General features: G+C 43.1%; 1 protein-coding gene across 4 annotated transcripts in view; it reads right to left on the bottom strand.

Annotated features, from left to right (window-relative positions):
- CEP41 (centrosomal protein 41) overlaps nucleotides 1-19,843 on the bottom strand; it is a 41,701-nt gene extending 21,858 nt beyond the window's left edge. For 2 of the 4 annotated variants that reach the window (XM_037165867.2, XM_037165868.2), the window contains exons 1-2: nucleotides 19,734-19,843; nucleotides 8,968-9,031 (exon numbers count right to left, since the gene is read on the bottom strand). In XM_037165867.2, the coding sequence (XP_037021762.1) occupies nucleotides 8,968-9,031; nucleotides 19,734-19,766 (97 nt within the window). In that variant the 5' untranslated portion in view covers nucleotides 19,767-19,843. Of the gene's footprint in view, nucleotides 1-8,967; nucleotides 9,032-12,658; nucleotides 12,834-19,508; nucleotides 19,574-19,733 lie in introns of those variants that run through there. The other 2 variants (XM_037165869.2, XM_053657123.1) reach the window with 2 other exon arrangements.

The following is a 19,843-nucleotide window of genomic DNA, read 5'->3' as shown; positions in this document are numbered from 1 at the left end:
AAGTAAAGACTAAAGAAAAAGGAAAATGACTAGTTTGTGTCGAGACAATAAAAGTAAGGTGAATTAAAAAAAATAAGGCTAGAAAAGACTGAGGGGAGCGAGTCTACAGGATTTCAGAAAGCTAAAGAAATTTGAAATTAGACTGAAAATAGAGTGAAATGAGAGGATAATTCAGGCAATGAAAGAGTGCGGGAGACTAACAAAGGGAGAGCGTGGTGTGGAAAGTGTTCCTTAATCAGCCTGCGGTGCTGCAGAACGGAAACCCAGAGAGGGTGCGGGGAGCACGGACACCCTGGGGTGGGAACCGAACCAAACGCCACGAGGGTTTCATGGGCAGCACAATCCGTTCGGGGCCCAGTCTGGCGATGCTGGGGGGTGGGGAGACATACCCAGGCACCTGTGGAACAAAACAAATACTTGGAGATAGATCCAAATAATTCTGGCATTTCTAGCCATGGCTATACATTGGTATTTGAGTTCGTTAAGAGAAGCAGAATCAGAAGTAAAGAAATAAAAAATAATCTTTATCCAGGAAGAAGGTATTTGAAGAACCCAGTGGAGGGTGACTTGGGTGAAGACAGGAGACACCACGAAATTCTTGATTTTTCTGTGATGCACTCTGACTTACTCACTGTGGAGAGGGAGGAGATGGAGACCCATCATGTAGCGTAGAAATGGGCACTGCTCACTCTCCCCTGTTCCCACCTCTACCGCTCTGACGGCAGACCTTAAAACACACCACATCCGGGAGCTCTTTACCGTCACTCGGGCTGTAAGACTGCGCTTGCATTTTTTACCAGGACTCCTCACCCTTTTCACCTGGTGGCACATGTACAAGTGATAATATCCGGACAGAACACGGGGCTGCACTGTCTCGGGCCCTGGGGGCTGCCCAGAGGGCCGCAGGGACCGGTACCTTGGCACACGGCACACAGGCCACCAGACTGAACACACAGGGGGGGCGAGTCATAAAAACCCACAGAAACATTAAAGTAAAATCTTCCCTCTAAATTGGCTTTAAAAGAACTTAATTTGAAACAACAAAAGAAACTGAACACTAGAATAAGATTTCTCTCCCACAATGAGTTTAAAATAAACTTCGAGCTTTAAACAACATGCCATACTTTGGCCCTTCCAAAGCTTTAGAATAAAAATCAGTTTGGAAGACACCTACTTCCAGGAAGATGAAGCAGATGCAGTTTTCTGTACTTCTCCGGCTCAGTACAACAAAAACCCGGACAACCCACAAAATGGGAGGAAATGCTGCAAATCATATTTCTGGTAAGTGTCTAGTATGGAGAGTATATAAAAGAACCCTTATAACTCAACAATAAAGAGAAAAATAACCCAATTAGAAAAACAATCCAATGGTTTGAAAAGCCACTTCTCCAAAGGAGACACACAGATGCCAACGAGCACATAAAAGGCCTCAGCATCGTTAGTCATTAGGAAAATGCAAACCCAAACCGCACTGAGACACCACTTCACACCCACAAAGATGGCTACAATCAAAATGATGGACAATAAAAAGTATCATTGAGGACGTGGAGGAAATGGAGCCCTTCTCCACTGCTGGTGGGAATGCACAGTGGCAGCTGCAGAAAACAGCTCGGCAGTTCCTCAGAAAATCTAACACAGAGTTAACACATGAACGACTATTCAACTCCTTGGTATGTGACCAAGAGGACGGAGAGCGTACGTTTACACGAAACTTGCACACTAATGTTTATTGCAGCATTACAGCCAACAGTGTGAGCAAACCCAGTGTCCACTAACTCACGAGTGGATGAACAAAATGAGGGGTATCCATACAAAAGACTGCCGTGTGGCAGCGGAGAGTAATGAAGCAGGGACTCGGGCCACTGCAGCAATGGACCTGGAGAGCCTGCGCTGAGTGAAAGAAGCCAGGCAACAAAGACCACACACTGTACGATTCTATTTAGAGGAAATATCCAGTACATTCATAGGTCCTGGGAGTGGATTAGCGGCTATCAGGGACTGATAAAACGAAGGAAGGGGAGGTGATTTGTTACTGGGTAAGGAGTTTCTTTCGGGGGTGATAAAAATGTTCTGTAACAAGATAGTGCTGGTGTTTTCACAGCCTAGTGAATGGACTAAAAAAAACTCTGAATTGTACAATGTAAAGGGTAAATTTTATGGTATACAAATTGTCAGGATGGGCAGGGTAGGACAAAATGGCGGCTGAACTACAACCCGGAAAAGACGGCTGACGTCACACCAGGGAGCCGAAAGGGTGGGCTTTGCCAAAACGGGCATCCGCATAGCAACCTGAGCCCGAGGAGAACCACCAATGACATATTGCCACTTTGTTCAAAAGGGACCAATCCCCAGCTCCCACGGGGAGCCAACGAAAATAAAACCCCCCCGCCACATTCCCTGCTTGGGCGTGGCTTCCCCAGCCCCACTCAGTGGACGGGGAACCTCCCTCGGGCGCACAAACCCCAATAAAGCTCTGTACTGCCTGACTTTGTGGCTGATTGGCATTTCTTCCTCGGCAGAGCCTAAGAAAACCTTTCACAAATTATATCTTAATTTAAGAAAATAACATACCAATGAGAAAAAAGGTTGAATTGAAAAACTCTGAACATTATATATTTTAAAAAAACCCGTAAGGAGACTCTGACAGACGGGCTGAACACTGTGGGGACCGAGGAACGAGTGACGCGACAGCAGAGCTACCTGGGACTTTGTTTGTTTGTTTACGCATTTAGCCCCAGATACCCTAGACATGGAGCTGAGGAAGCTAGCAGCCCAAAATAACAATGAACAAACAGAAAAACATCCCCAAGGAAAGCCTACTGTCTTGAGCCAAAGAACCAAGAAAGGAGCAACAGTGGGAAGCTTCAGCCTTCCTCCTCACTGGGCCACGATGAGATGCCATCGAAGGACCAGAAAGAGAGGAAGGAGGGTGGTGCTGAAGAGCACTCAAAGATAAAATGGCTGAGAACTCCCCAAATCTGGTGATACAAACCTAACTGATTTATATAGAAACTGAGTAAATGCTAACAGCACAAACCCAAGGAAACCCAAACCAAGACACATCATAATTAAACTTCTGAAAACTAAACAACAACAACAACAACAAAAACCTTGAGAGCAGCAAGAGGAGAAATTGACACCTTCCCTATATGGGAAAAACAATCTGAGCAACAGCAAATTTCTTATCAGAGAATTCTTCCAAATGTTTAAGAAAGAATTAACACTGATAATACACAACTCTTATCAGAAACCATGGTGGCTGGAAGGAAGTAGGCACAATACTTTTTGAGTGCTGAAAGGACAGACTTGCCAGAGCAGAACCCTATACCCAGAGAAAACGCCCTTCAGGAATGAAGGGCAATCGAGACATTCTCATATGAAGGAAAAATAAGAGAATCTGTCATCAGCTAAAGAAAGAAAGCCTAAAAGAAGTTCTCTAATTAGAAATGGAAAGAAAAAGGGAACCTCAGAACATTAGGAAAGAAGAAAGATACAGTAATCAAAAGTATGGGTATATACATTCTTTCAAATGCCCATTGAACATATACCAAGATACGGTCTTATGCAAGGTATGGTCTTGCATAATAAAATGAATATCAATACATTTTTAAAATTGAAATACACAGAGTGCATTCTCCAACCATGATGGAATCAAACTTGAAATCAATAATAGAAATCTAGCAATAACAGCAACAACGGGAAAAATCTCCAAATACTTGCAAACAAAATAACATGCTTTTAAATAGCCATAGGCCACAGAAGAAGTCTTAGGAAAATAAAGATACATTGAACTGAATGAAAATGAAAATACGACATGTCAAAATTTGTGGGGATTCCCTTACGCGGTGCCGGGAGAAATTTATAACTACATGGATTAAATCAACAGGAAAAGTTTTGACCCCATAATCTTAGCTCCTACCCCAAGAATCTAGAACCAGAAGAGCAAAAGAAAACCAAAGTAAGCAAAAGGAAGGAAATAATAAAGATAAAAGCAAAAACCAATGAAATTTAACACAGAAAAGCAATAGAGAAAATTGATGGAACCAATGGCTGGTTCTTTGAAAGGGTCAATACACTGGACAAACCTGAAGTAAAGAAAAAAAAAAAGGGAAAGGACACAAATGACCAAAATCAGGAAGGAAAGGGCCTGCCACTTGGGACACTACAGCTGTCAGAAGGGTAACGAGAGAACACTAAAAACCACTCTACACACATAAATTCGAAAGCTTGCATAAAGGTACTAATTCCTCAAAAGACACAAACTATGACAACTCGCCCAATTATGAGACAAATAACTAGAATATCCCCATAACTATTAAAACATTGAATTTAAACTTTCAAAACTCTCAAAAAAAGAACTCTCCAGGCTCAGGTAGGTTTAATGGAGAATTCTTCCAAATGTTTAAGAAAGAATTAACACTAATAATACACAACTCTTACAGAAAAAAACACGACAGGAAAAAAAACTTCTCAACTAATTTTATGAGGCTGGTATTACCCTAATACAAAAACCAGGCAAAGACAATAAAACAAACAAAACAAAACAAAAAAACTACCCAGGCGGTCCGGCCTTTTGGCGTCTCTGTGCCACCCTGGAAAAAGGAGAGTTGTCTTGGGCCACGTGTTAAATACACTGCGACACGTAATCACAAAAACATCTCATAATGTTTTAAGTAAATTTCCGATTTTGTGTTGGGCCGCATTTACAGTGATCCTGGGCTGCGTGCGGCCTGTGGGCTGCAGGTTGGACACCCCTCAAACCAATGACCCCCATGAATACAGACACAAAAATCTTTAACAAAAGAAATAAATAGACTTTAGCGATACATAACAAGAACTATATACCATAACTAAGTGAGGTTTATGCCATGGATACAAAACTAGTACATATTTGAAAATCTACTATATTAACAAGTTAAAGAAAAAAAACATGCTTATTTTCATTGAGGCATTAAAAGCATTTAATAAAATTCAAAAGTCATTCGTGTTAGAAATGCTCAGGAAAATAGCAATAGGAGGGAACTTCCTCAACCTGATATAATAGCTAACATTACACTTAATGATGAAAGACTAAAAACTTTCCCCCTGAGGCCTGGAAAAAGACAAGGATGTTCACTTTCTTTACTTTCATTTGACATAGTTTTCTGGCAGTTCTAGCCAGTGCAATAAGGCAATAAAAGAAAAGAAAAAGCATACAGGCTGGAAAGGAAGAAATAAACTGTTCCTTTTTGTAGATGGCATGTCTGTCTCCAAAGGGAAACCCGGGGAACCTGCAGAAACACCCCTGCCCCCAAACCAAATGCCTCCTATACCTACAGAGTGAGTCTGGCAAGGCCTGGGATACAAAATATAGAAAAGTAAGCTGTATTTATATATAACAGCAAAAACCCATAGACACCAAAATTGAAAATATAGTGTCATTTATGACTGCTCAAAAAATGAAATACTTAGGTGTAAATCTAACAGAACAGGTACAGTTCTTATATCCTGAAAACTCTACAATGCTGAGGAAATAAACCAAAGAAGATCTAAATAAATGGAGAGACACAGTATGTCAATGAGTTGGAAGATTCAACATAGTAAGATGTCAGTGCTCCCCAAATGGATAGAAAAGTGAAGTGGGAGTTACCAGTCGAACCAAGTTTAAGGATCGAACCTACCACATAGCTACAGTAATCAAGACTGCATGGTGCTGGCGGAGGGACAGACACACAGATGAATGGAATGGAACGGAGAACCCGGAAATAGATCCACAGAAACATGCCCAACTGGTTTCTGACGAAGACGAATAAGCAATTCAATGGAGGAAAGATCATCTTCTTACCCACTGGTGCTGGGGCAACTGAACACCCATAAGCAAAAGTTAATCTCAACGTAAGTCGCACATCTTACACAGAAATTACTTCAAAATGTATCATGAACTGAAATGTAAAACTTAAAACTTCTAGGAAAAATTATTATAGAAGGTCTTTGGGATACAGGCTAGGCGAGAAGTTCTTAGATCCGATGACAAAGCATGATCCATTAAAGGAAACACTAAGACTGGACTTGATCAAAATGAAAAATTTTTGCTTTAAGAAAGACCCTGCTAGGAGGACGAATATAGTGCAAGAAAAATATTTGCAAGCCACGTATCCAACAAAGGACTAGTGGCTGGAATATATAAGGAACGCTCAACACTCCCCACTTAAAAAAGCAAACGATTCTATTAGAACACAGGCGAAAGGTAAGAACAGGTTATTTCACTGAAGACACACGCAGCAAATAAACACATGAAGAAACAGTCCAGATCACAGGGAAACGCAAATCACAGCTGCCGTGATATGCTACTATGTATTTATTGGAGTGGCTAAAATAAAAAGTGGCCACGCCACCCAGCAAATGCTGGAGAGGATGTGGAGACCGCTCATCTTTTGCTGGTGGGACCACAACGTGGTCCAGCCTTGCTGGGGGAGAGTCCGGCAATTTCTTAAAACAAGACAAATGCAACTACCATGCCACCCAGCAATTGTACTTCTGGGCATTTATCCCAGAGAAATGAAGACTTATATTCACACACAAATCTGTACACAAGTGTATATATAGCAATTTTACTTGTAAGAGTCAGAAGGTGGAAACAATCCAGATGTCCTTCAACAGGCAACTGGTTCCACTGTAGCGTACCTGCAGTGTAACTACCGTGGTAGAACCACTCAGTAACGCAGAGGACAGACTATTAGTACACGCAACAACTTGGGTTGATCTCCAGAGAATTATGCTGAGCAAAAAAGTCAACCCAGAAAGTTGCATACTGTATGACTGATTCCATTTATACAGCGTTTGTGAAACGACACCATTATAGAAATGGAGAACAGATTAGTGGTTGTCGGGGTTAAGGAGGGGGAGGGTGGAAAGAGGATGTGGCTTTCAAAGCGCAGCAGTGGAGATCCTTGTGATGATGGAAATGTTCTGTATTTAGACCATATGCATCAATGTCAATGTCCTGGCTGCAAGTTTGCAGTATCGTTTTGTTAAGATGTTACTGTGGGAAACTGGGTGAAGTGTACATGGAATCTCTCTGTATCATTTCTTACAATTCCACAGGAATCTATAATTACCTCAAAATAAAAAGTTTAGCCCTGGCCAGTGTGGCTCAGCTGCTTGGGCGTCGTCTGTCCTACACAGTGAAAGGTCACTGCTCCGATTCCTGGTCAGGGCACATGACTGGGTTGTGGGTTCGGTCCCTTGTCCAGGCAAGAGATAGCTGACCGGTATTTCTCCTACACATTGATGTTTCTCTTTCTCCCTCCCTTCCCCTCTAAAAGTAAATAAATGAAATCTTTAAAAAAATAAATAAAATTAAAATAATAAAAAGTGTAACTAGAAAAATACTACCTTAAAAACCTCAGTATATAAAAAGATATAGGTTATTGCTCTGATTATTTTAAAAAAGATATAAGTATTTCAATTTGAAAAACTGAAATTAATTTCAGGTTCTATTATATTGAGTCAAACTTTGGTCATGAATTGAGAAATGGATTTCCATTCACAAATCCCAATTCAACTTCCAGGAGACAAAATTATGAAGCTACAGACAAATCTATATATTTGAAAAACATTTCAGAAGGTTCCAAAAGAAATGTATTCCTTTCTAATAGTTTTTAAAATGCTATCTGGACTCCTCAGAGAAAACATGGCATTTTTTGGTCAAAGTGCTTCCCTCACGGAATGGCTTATTTCAGAAGGGAGGGCGATGGTTTCAAGAGCACAGGTAGAGTCGGATGAGTTGAAGGCTTTCGTGGTCACTGGGGCTGGGAAGTGTCAGGACACTGCACAGGACTGAGAGACGGGACACAGCACCAAGTAAGAGATGTGCGTACCCAGGACTTCACACCAAGTCTCTGACATCGGCTTCCTCATCCCGCATACCAATGCTAGTTCTATCTCCTGTACTGAACCTCAGGTAAATCACACACCCTCTGTGCCCCAGTTTCCTCCTCCTCCAAAACAGATAATATTTTTACCTGCCATTATATACAGGATATTTGTAAGGACATATCTGAACAGCATGGAAATGTTTGAGAAAAATGATATCTGCAAATGTAGTGCATTTAAAACATTTATAAGACTATTTTATAATATAGTCTTACAACATGTATAGTAGAAGCCTGGAGAAAGACAAAGACGAAATGAGTGAGATTTAAACAAAGTCAACATCCCAATTTATTTTCTCAGCTGTGTTCAGGTTACTGGTGGATTATTCAGTATTGCTAAAGGTGTGCCGTACCCCAGTCTACTAGTGAAACCATCTTAACAGGATGGGTTTTCTGCAGCAGGCTCTGAAAGTTTGAAAAAAAACTGAACAAATAAATAACCAAAACCTCATAAGGCTGCAAATACACTAGGGGCCTGGTGAAAAATGTTAACAGCATGGAAATCAGCAGTGAGCACTCAAATTTCATTTTACCTGAATTGCAGCACTAATTTAATTTTGTCTGGTATTCCAGTTACTCATTCAAGTCTGTCTGCCTCCACTTGAATCTAAGCGCTTTGATTGCAAAAATCACGATTCACACTCATCTTTATAGTCCCATAGGCCATAACTTTGCATGTAGCCAGAGCTCAGCAAATACTGAATTGAACAAAGACACACAAGCATAATCTATTAGTCCCTGTTTAAAGGACTATACTCAAGGTGTCCCCAAACAGAGGTTGACCACCTGTTACTTATTAGCTTTAGTCCTGCAACTTATTGAACAATGTTTTAGCCAATTTATCAATTTATAATAAGCTAATTCGGTAAATGGATACTTTAACTGATAATCTGACAAACAGGTTTCAAAGATAAGTCCCTGAGCCCAGAAAAGCACCAACCAAGACAGTGAGAAACTTTTACCTGTGATTTGTACCACTTATGACATGCTGCTTCTTGTCAATATTAGTTACTGGATTTTTTTTTAAAGTTTTAACTTTCTAATCTTTACTCACCTGTGTCCAGTCTTGACTTGATATGCTGATACTTTGGGTTTTGTGGTATCCTTTTGGTCAGATACTAAAAAAAATTAAAAAATTCACAATAAATTGGGTTAATGTAAGAATAAGGGTGGCAAAGTGGGGAAAGAGTCAGATGCTTAAAAAAAAAAATAGAACAAATGCTCAAGTTTCAATGAATTTAAAGCTGCAAAGAGCTCAAGAGGTCCAGCAATCCCTTCAACACAGGAATACAGGACTGTTTGCCACAGCATCTCTACGGGTAAAGTGCGTTACCTTGTTTGTCAAAACATTTCCATTTTTGTCAAAATACTCTCATAGCAGTACGTTAAAAAAGGACTAGGAAGAAAGCTCTTAAGAATTATTTCTGACACTGAGCCAAAATTGGGCACTCATTTCCATCCAGTCCACGGCTACAACCCAGAATAAGCACCCGACTCTGCCTCTGAAACCAGTTGAGATAACTGGGGCAGCTCCCCCATCCTCCCTTTCAGGTTCACTTTGTTTGATGGTTTACAGGCCATCCCCTCAAGAGTCCCTCTAGATTTTATCCACGTCTCCCCTAAAAAAGTAGCGTGTGGATCCAGCCCGACCTGAGCACAGGGCCCAGGTGATGTGAGGCCAGGACTGGGACTGGCAGGCCTCTCCCGCTGCCTGAGGCTCCCCAGTTGTCAGCAGGACGGCATCTGCTCATGGTGCCATCGGGGCACATCACGGGCTCCTCGGGGTAAGTTTATGGTCAGCAAAAATGCCTATCCTAGGTCTTCCCGGTCCTGGACTCTCCCAGTGAACTCTGAATCCAAGCTCAGGACATTTACCCACACTGAATTTTAGTGGCATTTTCAAAAGCCATTAAGTGAGGGAAGGCTAATGAATAAAGACATGACAAAATACAGATTTCTTGCCAGGCTTTCTTCTGGCCTACAAGTATGAAAACCCTACATTCGGTGACCGGTAGCTGTGGAATAGGAAATTAAATCTGGGTAACAACTTCCTGGCCTCATCTTCTGCCACTCACCCACAGGGTCCCAGGTCCAAGTTGCCCGGATGTTCCCGCAAATGTGCCACATGTATTCAGACCTCCAGTCACAGCAAACGTGTGCCTTTTCTCAACCTGTCCTTGGGCAAAACTTTGCTCCCTCTGTAAGCTGTCCCAGGTGGAACAGGGGACTGTCTTTTCCTGCTTGGTTCCAGAACACGGACACCCTGTACCAGTGTTTACATCTCAACCTTCTTCTCTAGTCTAGGATTTCCTCGAAGGCAGGAATGATAACTCACTCAAATTTGTATGCACCCTGGGTAGGTAACTGGACTGATACTCGATCATTAAGTGGACACCTCGGACGAGGACGGCATTACAGCCACAGCCGTCTAGGGCAGTCCCTTAGACGAGCCCGTCAAACTTGAAACCCACATCACTTGCCCATGAAAAACACAGGTAACTGCGGCATTTAGTTAACTATTCACAACTGCCATGTGCTATTTTAGTGTTTAAAATGAAAGGAAAAAAATCTCAGAATAAAAAGGTTGGCTCTTTGGTATTTATTTAAAAACTCACTGACATTACTGATGTTTTTTTTATTTCATGCCAGGTAAGTAGAACTTGGCCATGGATGCTTAGCACTGGTGTTCAGATGTGTGTGTGTGGGGGGGGTCCCGGGGCGGTTCTATCCTGAGAGAGGGGTGTCTCCACCTGATCAGTAACCTGCTGTCTAGAAGGAAAAGCCTCTAATGCCAATTTCAGCTCCTTCCTAGATGGAGATGAAGATTCTTAAGTGAAAGAAAACATTCAAAGATTAAAAAGGGGGACTTCCCAGAGGAAGGCAATAGCATAGCAAAAATAAAACGAAAAACAAAAAGCAAACAAAAAACCAGGGAACACATTCCTGGTAAATTGAGTCAAGAGAAGCTAATATTAGAATTCAGTTATCTTAGACTAGAAATTTTCTCTCTCCTATTTTGCTCTCTGTATTTTTACAATTTCTATATGCTATTTCCTGTTTTTACTTTTGTTTTGTTTTTCTCAGAGTTGCCTAGCAAAGCTTCTTTTGAGAAATTCCAGGCCAGTCTCTGCTGAACCGAGGGGATTTGTGTCCCCGTACCTACGCCAACACAGCTGGGGAGTGAGGGTGTCCCTGGGGACCAGGTGTGGCGGCGGCAGAACCTCGGGGGGAGTGCCGACAGCTGTGGCCGCTGAGCCCACCCCGCCCCTGGTTTTCCCTTACACAGACTAACGAGAAATCCATATGCTGCAGTAGGAAAATGGAGAGTTTCTTTCCCGTTTGGGTCCAACTTCTCGTTCCTGACTTTCTAGTACCAGCTGAGACGTGAAACTATTCTTGCTCCGCTCTAAGCAGAGCCGGAGGTTTTATGGAACTGCCATACTTTTTTCATTAAAATTCTTGCTTTCGGGTGACTGTTTCTTGACCTACTGACCAACTGGCTTTCTTTTTTTTCAATTACATAAACAGGATGGGATGGTGGAAAGTGAAAGAACTGAGAAAGAAGCTATTTCAAGGAAAACTGTTCATTCAACAAAGCCTTACTGGGCGCCAACTGTTCACTCAGGGGACATTTACTGGTGCCTTCTAGGAGCAAGCCACTGTGCTGAGGGCACAGAGGTACAAAAGCCTTAGCTGTCCGGCTCTTGCTGATACTGGAAAGAAAGTCAAGTGAACAAAGAGGTGACACATTGATAAACAAGGAGAGGGAAGCAGAGGACATGACAGGAGCCTGTAAGATTGGCCCCTAAGTCAGACCAAAGGAGGCAAGGGCCATTCCCCGAGGGTGACTTCTCAGCTGAAATCGAGGGCCAGGTTAGTTGGCCAAGCTAAAGGCGTACTGGGTGGGTGCTACCAGGTTCCTGGGAACTGGTGGACGGAGATGCTGAGAAGGGGCCTGTCTGTGGTATTACTACAGGCTCTTTGACTTGTCCCCAAAGGGGGCAATGCGGGGTCAAATGAGCTTGGAGGGACAGAGAGGAGCAACTCCTGAGGGTGTTGTATCCATGCTAAGAACTCTGGATTTTATCCTGTAGATAACTGGTTCTCACACAGGGGCTATTTCCCCCCTCCCGTCCCCAAAGGGCAGTGTCAATGTTTGGAGACATTGTAGGTTGTCAGAACTGGGTGGTGGGTGGGCCACTGGCACCTAGTGAGTAGAGGCCAGGATGCTACTAAACATCTTACAATGACAGGACAGTCCTCATAACAAGGAAGTAGCTGGCCCCAAATGTCAATAGTGCTGAAGTTGAAAAACCCCAGTGTGGGCAATGGGAAGTCAGGGAAGACAGTTTGAGGAGTTATGAGAGTGTATTTCCATTTGAGAAGAACCCCTCTGGCAGCACTCTGGCAGCTTTTAGGGTCACAGTCAAGATGGACACACGCATCCTGGCTGCGTAGCTTCATTGGTTAGAGTGTCCTTCCCATATGCCAAGACTGTGGATCGATCACGGGTCAGGGCACATATGAGAATCAACCAATGAATGTGTAAATGCATAAATAAGTGGAGTAATGAATTGATGTTTCTCTCTCTCTCTCAAATCAATTTAAAAAATGGATACCCAAAGATGAGTTAAGAGGCATTGGGCTAAGAGGATCTGTGTCCTAAGGAAGTCGCAGTAGAGATGAGGGGAAAGAGACACTGTCAAGAAATGTTTAAGATGTAAAATAAATTACTTAAAACTCACTGGCGTAACAGGGGGAGGATGGTGACACCATTCCCCCAACAAGGGACTTCAGGAAGGAGCAAACACTGAAAGCCACGATGTGTTCCACTCGGGGCATGTTGAACAGCAGATGTCTGTGGGTTATCCCAAATGGACGTGGCGAGCTGGCTGTTTGGGTCTGGAGGTCAGGAGAGGTCTGGGCAAGAAAAACACAAGAATTGGGGGTTGTCAGCATAGAGGCAGCAGGGGAAGCCGTTGGAATGAATAGGTCGCTTTCGGAGAGTGTGAGGCCTGAGAAGAAAAACCCCGCCATTTAAGGCCGGGTGGAGAAAAGCGTCGAGGATGAGACTCACAAGAGGCAAGAGGAAAGTGGGTCACGGAAATTCAAGTTTCGGGAAGAACAGAGTGGTCCTAAGAGATAAGCGCTGTCTAGTCAGCAAATGAGAATGCTAGTCAAGTAAGAGAACAACAGGAAAGTGGATTTGGATTGAGTAAACCAGGACATTGCTGACGACCCTGGTGGCTGCAGTGACGATAAACTGCCGGGAGCAGAGGCGAAAACAGCAGGCTGGGTGTATGAGAAGGGACGTGGCCGGGAAGAAGTCAACAGTAGCCAGATGGTCTTTTTTTTCCCCCTTGAGGGTTGCCAGGGAATGGTTTTTGCTGTTATTTTGTTTTGAAAGAAAGGAGAGATTTGACGATGTTTATCAGCTAATGGACTAGATAAGAAAGGTTTGAAAACGAAGCAGGAAGGTAGGGATGGAAACAGGGAAGAGGATGAGATCCAGAGCCCAGGTTGGATGAGTCAGCGGTGGAAACACAGTATTTAAGATAAAGATCTAAGCTAGGCGGTCATGATGAAGTTCTCATCAGGGGACACTGAGCAAGTTCATGTTTGTGGTAGACTACAGGCCGCCAGAGACCCTTCTGAGAGCTTACACTTTAGGATAGTCAAAAGATAATGCCCTGACCAGCCACGCCACCCTAGCTACTTAAGTTCCATTTCAAGAACCAGCACAAACTCATCTTCCAGGAAGACTGTTCTGGAGGCTGCGGTCCAACAGAAGTCTTCCTGGCCCCGACTGCCACCGCACTCGGTACCATTTGCACTCCTCATTCCTCGGACTTTGGACCTGGGCTCCACCTTGTAGATCTCTATGGCTGCTACAAGGCCTGGCCCTAGTGTGACAGCAGCAAGGACTGCCACATGAGAAGACGGTCCTGAGACCTGAGCCACGTTCAGTGTGTATGCTCATGCCACGTGGGCAGCACAGACAGTGAGGGCTCTCGGAGTGTGAAACCAAGAAACAGCTCACACACTGAGGGTGAAAAGGGCAAATTTGTGGAAAAAAAAAAAAAGCACTGAGACTGTGTTTTAAGGGTTGAGCTTCTATGAATAAAAAGATGGGGGGAAAGGATGAGAAAAGTATTCCACGTGGAGAAAATTTTAACAGCAAACCATCTTTAAAAGCATGTGTAGAGAATGGCACATTTGCTGTTTGATTTGCTGGAGAAGGTCCAAGAACAAGAGCAACAATAGCAAAGGTGATCATTGCCAATGTCTGCGGAGCACTCCACTGTGTTGTCGGGCACTCCCTAAGCATCCACCCTCATTGTCTTACTTATCTTCACAACCACCCGTGAGGTGAATGCTATTATCCTCACCTTACATATCAGGAGACAGAGCAACAGAGAGGTGGAGAGGCTCACTGAGGAGCTTCCAGGAGGAGTGGAGGCTGGATTTGAGCCGGGCGGTCTGGCTCTAGAGCCTCAACTCTCCCACACCCTGCTGCAGCCCCATTCTGGCATGAGTTCTGAATAGGGGGTCCAATGATGGGTTTTAGGAGGTTCATGAGTCCTATGAAACTGTCATGCAAGCTTCTGGGGAAAGGGTCCTTGGCTTTCAGCAAGTTTTCAAAGGAGTTTATAACCTCCGCCCCCCACCACCCCAAAACCACGGGTGTATGGAATCCTGTGGTGTAAGGCTGGACGTGGATAGGCAAACTCCCAGTGGAGAACTCTGAATGGACGAGGCCCTGAAGAAAATGGATGGAACTAAACATACTGAGGCCCACATTGTGTGGGCCACACAATCAGGAGTGTTTGGCAGATCACTGACATACGCAAATAAGACTGGGTTTTGTGAAATACATGGATGTTGGAGAAGAAGAAAGAAAATGGGAAGCTGACAATGGGATTTTCCTGAAAGAAAATCACCAAAAAATTGAGTGAGACTGTCTGAATCACAAATCACTAAAAAATGGATGCGATTTTCTGACTTTCCACCTCTCTTAAAATGGACATCGCAAGGTTGTTCACGTTTCCATCACAACATACAAAGATTTACATTTTAAAGATTTTTAAAAATATCATTATACATTTTTGTTCAGAATTTTTCTACTCACTTCCTTTGTAGAGAGGAATTCCATAAAATGAAGGGAGTAGATGTCAATTTTGAAAGTTTCATGTAAGGCAATCTCACATTTAAAATCGGTCTTTTAAAGAACATTTTTCTTTAATGGAAATTTTAATCTGATTCTACTGAATCTGATTGAAATTCTACTGATATCAAATAACAACTTTGACCCATGATCCTGGGTTGCTTGGATTCTGTCTTCGCAATCTATAGGTTCTCTGCGGACCAAACATGTAGGTTTAATTCCATTTATAAGCTTCTGATGTCTCAATAGAGAACGCCAGCTTTGACATCCCCCAGCTTGGACATATATTCATTTACTCATTCAACAAATATTTGAGGAACAACTGTCGTGTGCCAGGCAGTGGGACAATGCAGACAAGGACCCTACCTTTTGTTCCTGTAAGTGCGCCAGAAATAAACTAGCAAATAAAAGAATTATGGACCATGACCTACTAGCTGAAGACAGCACATTGAACAAGTGCATCTAATTTTACTTCCTTTCAAAACCTCAATAAAACCTCATTGGAAGGACATTATTTTAGAGACATAATGCTCCAAACACAGAATAGGAGAAGTGATAGCAATAGATTTCTGAAATCTAGAACTGAACACACTAACAAGTGAAAATGGCTCGATGGACTTAAAGGGAAAGCCAAGAACACTTCTTAAAAAGCTTAGGAATTGAGAGGGCCAGACACCCCTAAAGGGCGGTATAAAAGGAGTAGCTGAAATGAGGAAGACTGGTCAAAGACTGATTGAGAAGCGACTGGATCTCCAAAACCTCCTCCCCTTGGTGCCGTGGGGTGGCTGCCTCTCCCCCACCATGGCACATATCTGTAGCTTTATTCCCTGAAAAGGATTTCTGGACTGGGAGGTCTCCAGACTCAGGGAAAGGCAGAGATACATTCCTGAAAACAGGGGGATTAAGTAAATGATGCATACCAGTGTTGAGACTTAGCCCCAGCCCTAATTCCTCCAGGAATTCAACTAGGCTTTTACTCTCAGGAGAGTGGGGTGCTCTGAGGTACAGGAATAGCCTGAGAGAAAAGAGATGCAGGGAAGGAACACTGGGAGAGGGAGTCCCCCAATGATGGCTCAGTGAGATCTTCCTGCAGTTAAGCTCATTAGAACCAAGCCCCTCCCAAGAATATGAAGATCCCAATACCATTTACAAGTCTCCTACATGAAAACATAAATTAACAATTGAGGAATAAAAGAAGTCTGAGAACATTGTTATAGACTGAATTGTGCCCCCCAAAGTCATACATTGAAGCCTCGGTCCCCAACGGAACTATGTTTGGAGATAGGGCCTTTAGAGGCAATTCGAGTTGCCTCTAAAGGCAACTTTAATGACCTCTAAATGAGGTCGCATGGGTGGGGCACAAGTCCAACAGGGTTGATGTTCTTATAAAAAGAGACATCAGACAGCCTGTTCCTTTTCCACACGTGCGCAGAAACATTATGTGAGCACATCTGTAAGCCAGGGGAGAGCTCTTGCCAGAAACCAAACAGGCCAGCACTTTGACCTTGACCTTTCCAGCAGCCCAAAGTATGAGAAAAAACTGTGTTGTGTAAGCCACCCAATCTGTGGTATTTTGCTATGACAGCTCAAGCTTACTAATACAAACATCTCCAACAAAACAAAAAGAAAAATAGCAGTTTGGGGGAAACAGACTATGCAGGGGAAAAAATATTTAAAAACACTGTTAGAGAAAAGGGAACACAAGTCCATACAAAACCGTGCACAGGTGTGTGCCACTTAATGACGAGTGTACATTCTGAGAAATGCAGTTAGGTGGTTTCAGCATCGTGCAGACATTGATTGTAAAATGTACTTACACAAAACTAGATGCCGCAGCCCACTCCATATCTAGACCATGGAATGCGGTATATACCATTGTTGTAGATATTCAGACGATTTCTAAAAAAACTAAATGTAAACTTACCATTCAGCACAGCAACTGTTTTCCTAGGCATCTATCCCAGAGAAATGAAAGTTAAATCACACAAATAACGGTATCCCAAAGTCCATACCTTTATTTGTAATAGCCCCAAACTGAAAGCAACCAAATGTCCCACAATCATTGAATGGTTAAACAAACTGTTATGCATCCACACCACAGAATACTAATCAGCAATAAAGAGGAATGAACCGTTGCTACAGGCAACAACTTGGATGCATTATCCTGGTGAGAAAAAGCCAGTCTTAAAAGGTCACATACTGTTTGATTCCATTTATGTAATATTCTCAGAATGACAAAACTGCAGAAATGGAGAACACATTAGTGGTTGCCAGGAGATACTGTAGTGACAGAATAGTTCTCTATCTTGATTGCAAAATCTACACATATGCAAATCTTGATTATATTAAAACTACACATGATAAAAAGGCCTAGAACTACACATGCAATGTATAAATGCCAATTTTCTGGTTTGATATTGTATTATACTTATGTAAAAAATTATGACTGGGAGAATCTGAATAAAGGGCATATGGGATGACTTTGTACTATTTTCGTGAATTTCTGAGACTCTATATTTATTTCAAAATAAAAGTTTCTAAAAGGGACATCAGAGTCTAAAACAAAGCGCTCTTACAAATTAAAAACATGATGGCAGAAATTAAAAACTCAATAAGAGGACTGGAAGATAAAGTTAAACAACTATCCCAAAAAGGGCAAAATGACAAAGATGTGGGAAATAGGAGACAAAATTTTAAAAAGATGGAGAGCCAGTTATGTAGAAGCAACATCAGGATAATGAGTTCAAGAGAGATAGAATGAAGAAAATGGGAAGGAGAAAACTTAACAGTAATTAAAAAAAAAATCAGAGAACAAACAAACTTGAGTTTCTGGGTCCCACTGACAGGGGTGAAAATAGACTCAAAGCAAGGAATATCTTTATGAAAGATCCTAACACGTAGGACAAAGAGAAGATTCTACAAGCTTCCAGAAAGGAAACCGCAAGTTGCATACAAAGGAAGAAAACGGCTTTGGACTTCTCCACAGAACCCTGGATGCTAAAAGACTACAATGTTCAAAATGCTGATGATTTCCAACCAAGAATTCTATCCTCAACCAAACTCTCAGGCAAATAAATACTAAGGTAGAGTAATATTTTTAGACATACATAAAAACATTTATTTTTAATGCACTCTTTCTCAAGACTACAGGAAACTGTGCTCCAATAAATGAAGACAGTAAGCTGGACATCTTCAGTTGGAGGCAAATGTATAATCACACATCCCTGCTCCTCCCTACAGTTCTCTCTCACCCATATTCCTTATTTCATTAGCATGGTATCACCACCAACGACTAGTGGCCCACGCTGAGATCCTAAGTCATCCATCCCTCTTTCACTTCTCCAGGCTGATCATTAAGTCCTGATGATTTTACCCCCTAAATATTTCTCAGTTCTGTCCCTTCTTCTGTGGACTTCCTTTAGGTTTGTAACATAATAATCGCCCGACCAATTTCCTTATCTCCAGTCTGGGGCTCCTCAAATCTGCTCTCCACAATGTGTCTTAACCACACGCCTAAAATGCAAATCTGACCACATCAGATTAAACCCCTTCAAAAGCTTCAAGTTCTGAACAGCAGACAAGATAAATATGTGGCAGTTTGTCTCGCTCTCCACACCTGCCTCCCAGACCTCCATAGTAGAGATTATAATCTATCATGGCACCCTCCTGCAGATCCCAAACTCAGCCTCAGGACTTTCTCAACAGAGCTCACAGGCATCCATCATGACCAGCCGAAACAGCTTATAACTCCTGTTCAGTAGAATGGCCAGCTTTCACAAGGCACAGGAGGCCCTTGCAGACTTCACTCCCACCACCTGCTGCACAGGGCACTGCTCCTCCCATGGCTCACACCTCAACTTGACTCAAGTAGTCCTGTCTGTAGTGCATCTCATGTGGCTCCTAATAGTGCCATTTTAGGCCATTTCCAGGATCCCCCCTCCCTAAACTGGGTTCTCTTTCATCTGTGCCCTCTCAACGTCTTGTTCCTCAAGCACATTGCATTCAAATTCTGTTTACAAGCTTTCCCCACTAGACTGAATTTACTTAAGGACAACGGCCTTGACTTACTTTCTTTGTGTTTCTAGCGCCTATGGCAAGGTGGCGGGTGGGCAGTAAGCACTAGTGTAAATTAAATGAACACAAATGCGGCAGGGCACTAGGAGTGGTACAGACAACAAAGTAAACAGTCCTATGGGGTGGGAGTAAAACAAATGTCATATTTTGCATCTTTTCCCAAAGGCTTGATCTGCTTATTCCTGTTCTTTCTGTACCCCCATACTAAGAAATGGTGGCTGTTTAATTTTGCTCCTTTAGTGTTCCAGGGCTTTCATCGTATGTAACTTATTTTGTATCTGCTGCTCCTAGACTATAAGCCCTTTGAGGGAAGGGGCTGTGTCTTTATGCACTTAGCTCCTCTGGGCGACAAATACCTGTGTACACTAAGCACGTGCCGGATGGCGGCCCCTCCGCGCAGGAGGTCGGACAAGGCCCTGCATCGCCCCAGGCCAGCCCCGCCTCCCTCCAGACCCCTCCTCACGCCGGCCGCTTCCCGCCTTCCGGGCGGCGGAAGTCGCCGGCTGCTCTTCCCTGCCCACGTGGAGCCTTTTCCGGTGCGCCCGCCCCCTCCGCCTCTCCGATCCAGACCTGGCCCTCACCTCTGGATTCCCAATGTGCCTCCGGACAGACATATTTGCTCCAAACGACCACGCTCAGGGTTCTAGCCTCACCGGTTGCCTCTAACCCTAGCTTCCTACCCCCCTCTACA

The sequence above is a fragment of the Artibeus jamaicensis genome, unplaced genomic scaffold (assembly GCF_021234435.1).
Source record: "Artibeus jamaicensis isolate MK-2021 breed Jamaican fruit bat unplaced genomic scaffold, CSHL_Jam_final scaffold_3307, whole genome shotgun sequence".
Lineage (NCBI taxonomy): Eukaryota > Metazoa > Chordata > Mammalia > Chiroptera > Phyllostomidae > Artibeus > Artibeus jamaicensis.
The sequence above is the reverse complement of the archived record's forward strand: the minus strand, read 5'-3'. Positions and strand labels throughout refer to the sequence as shown.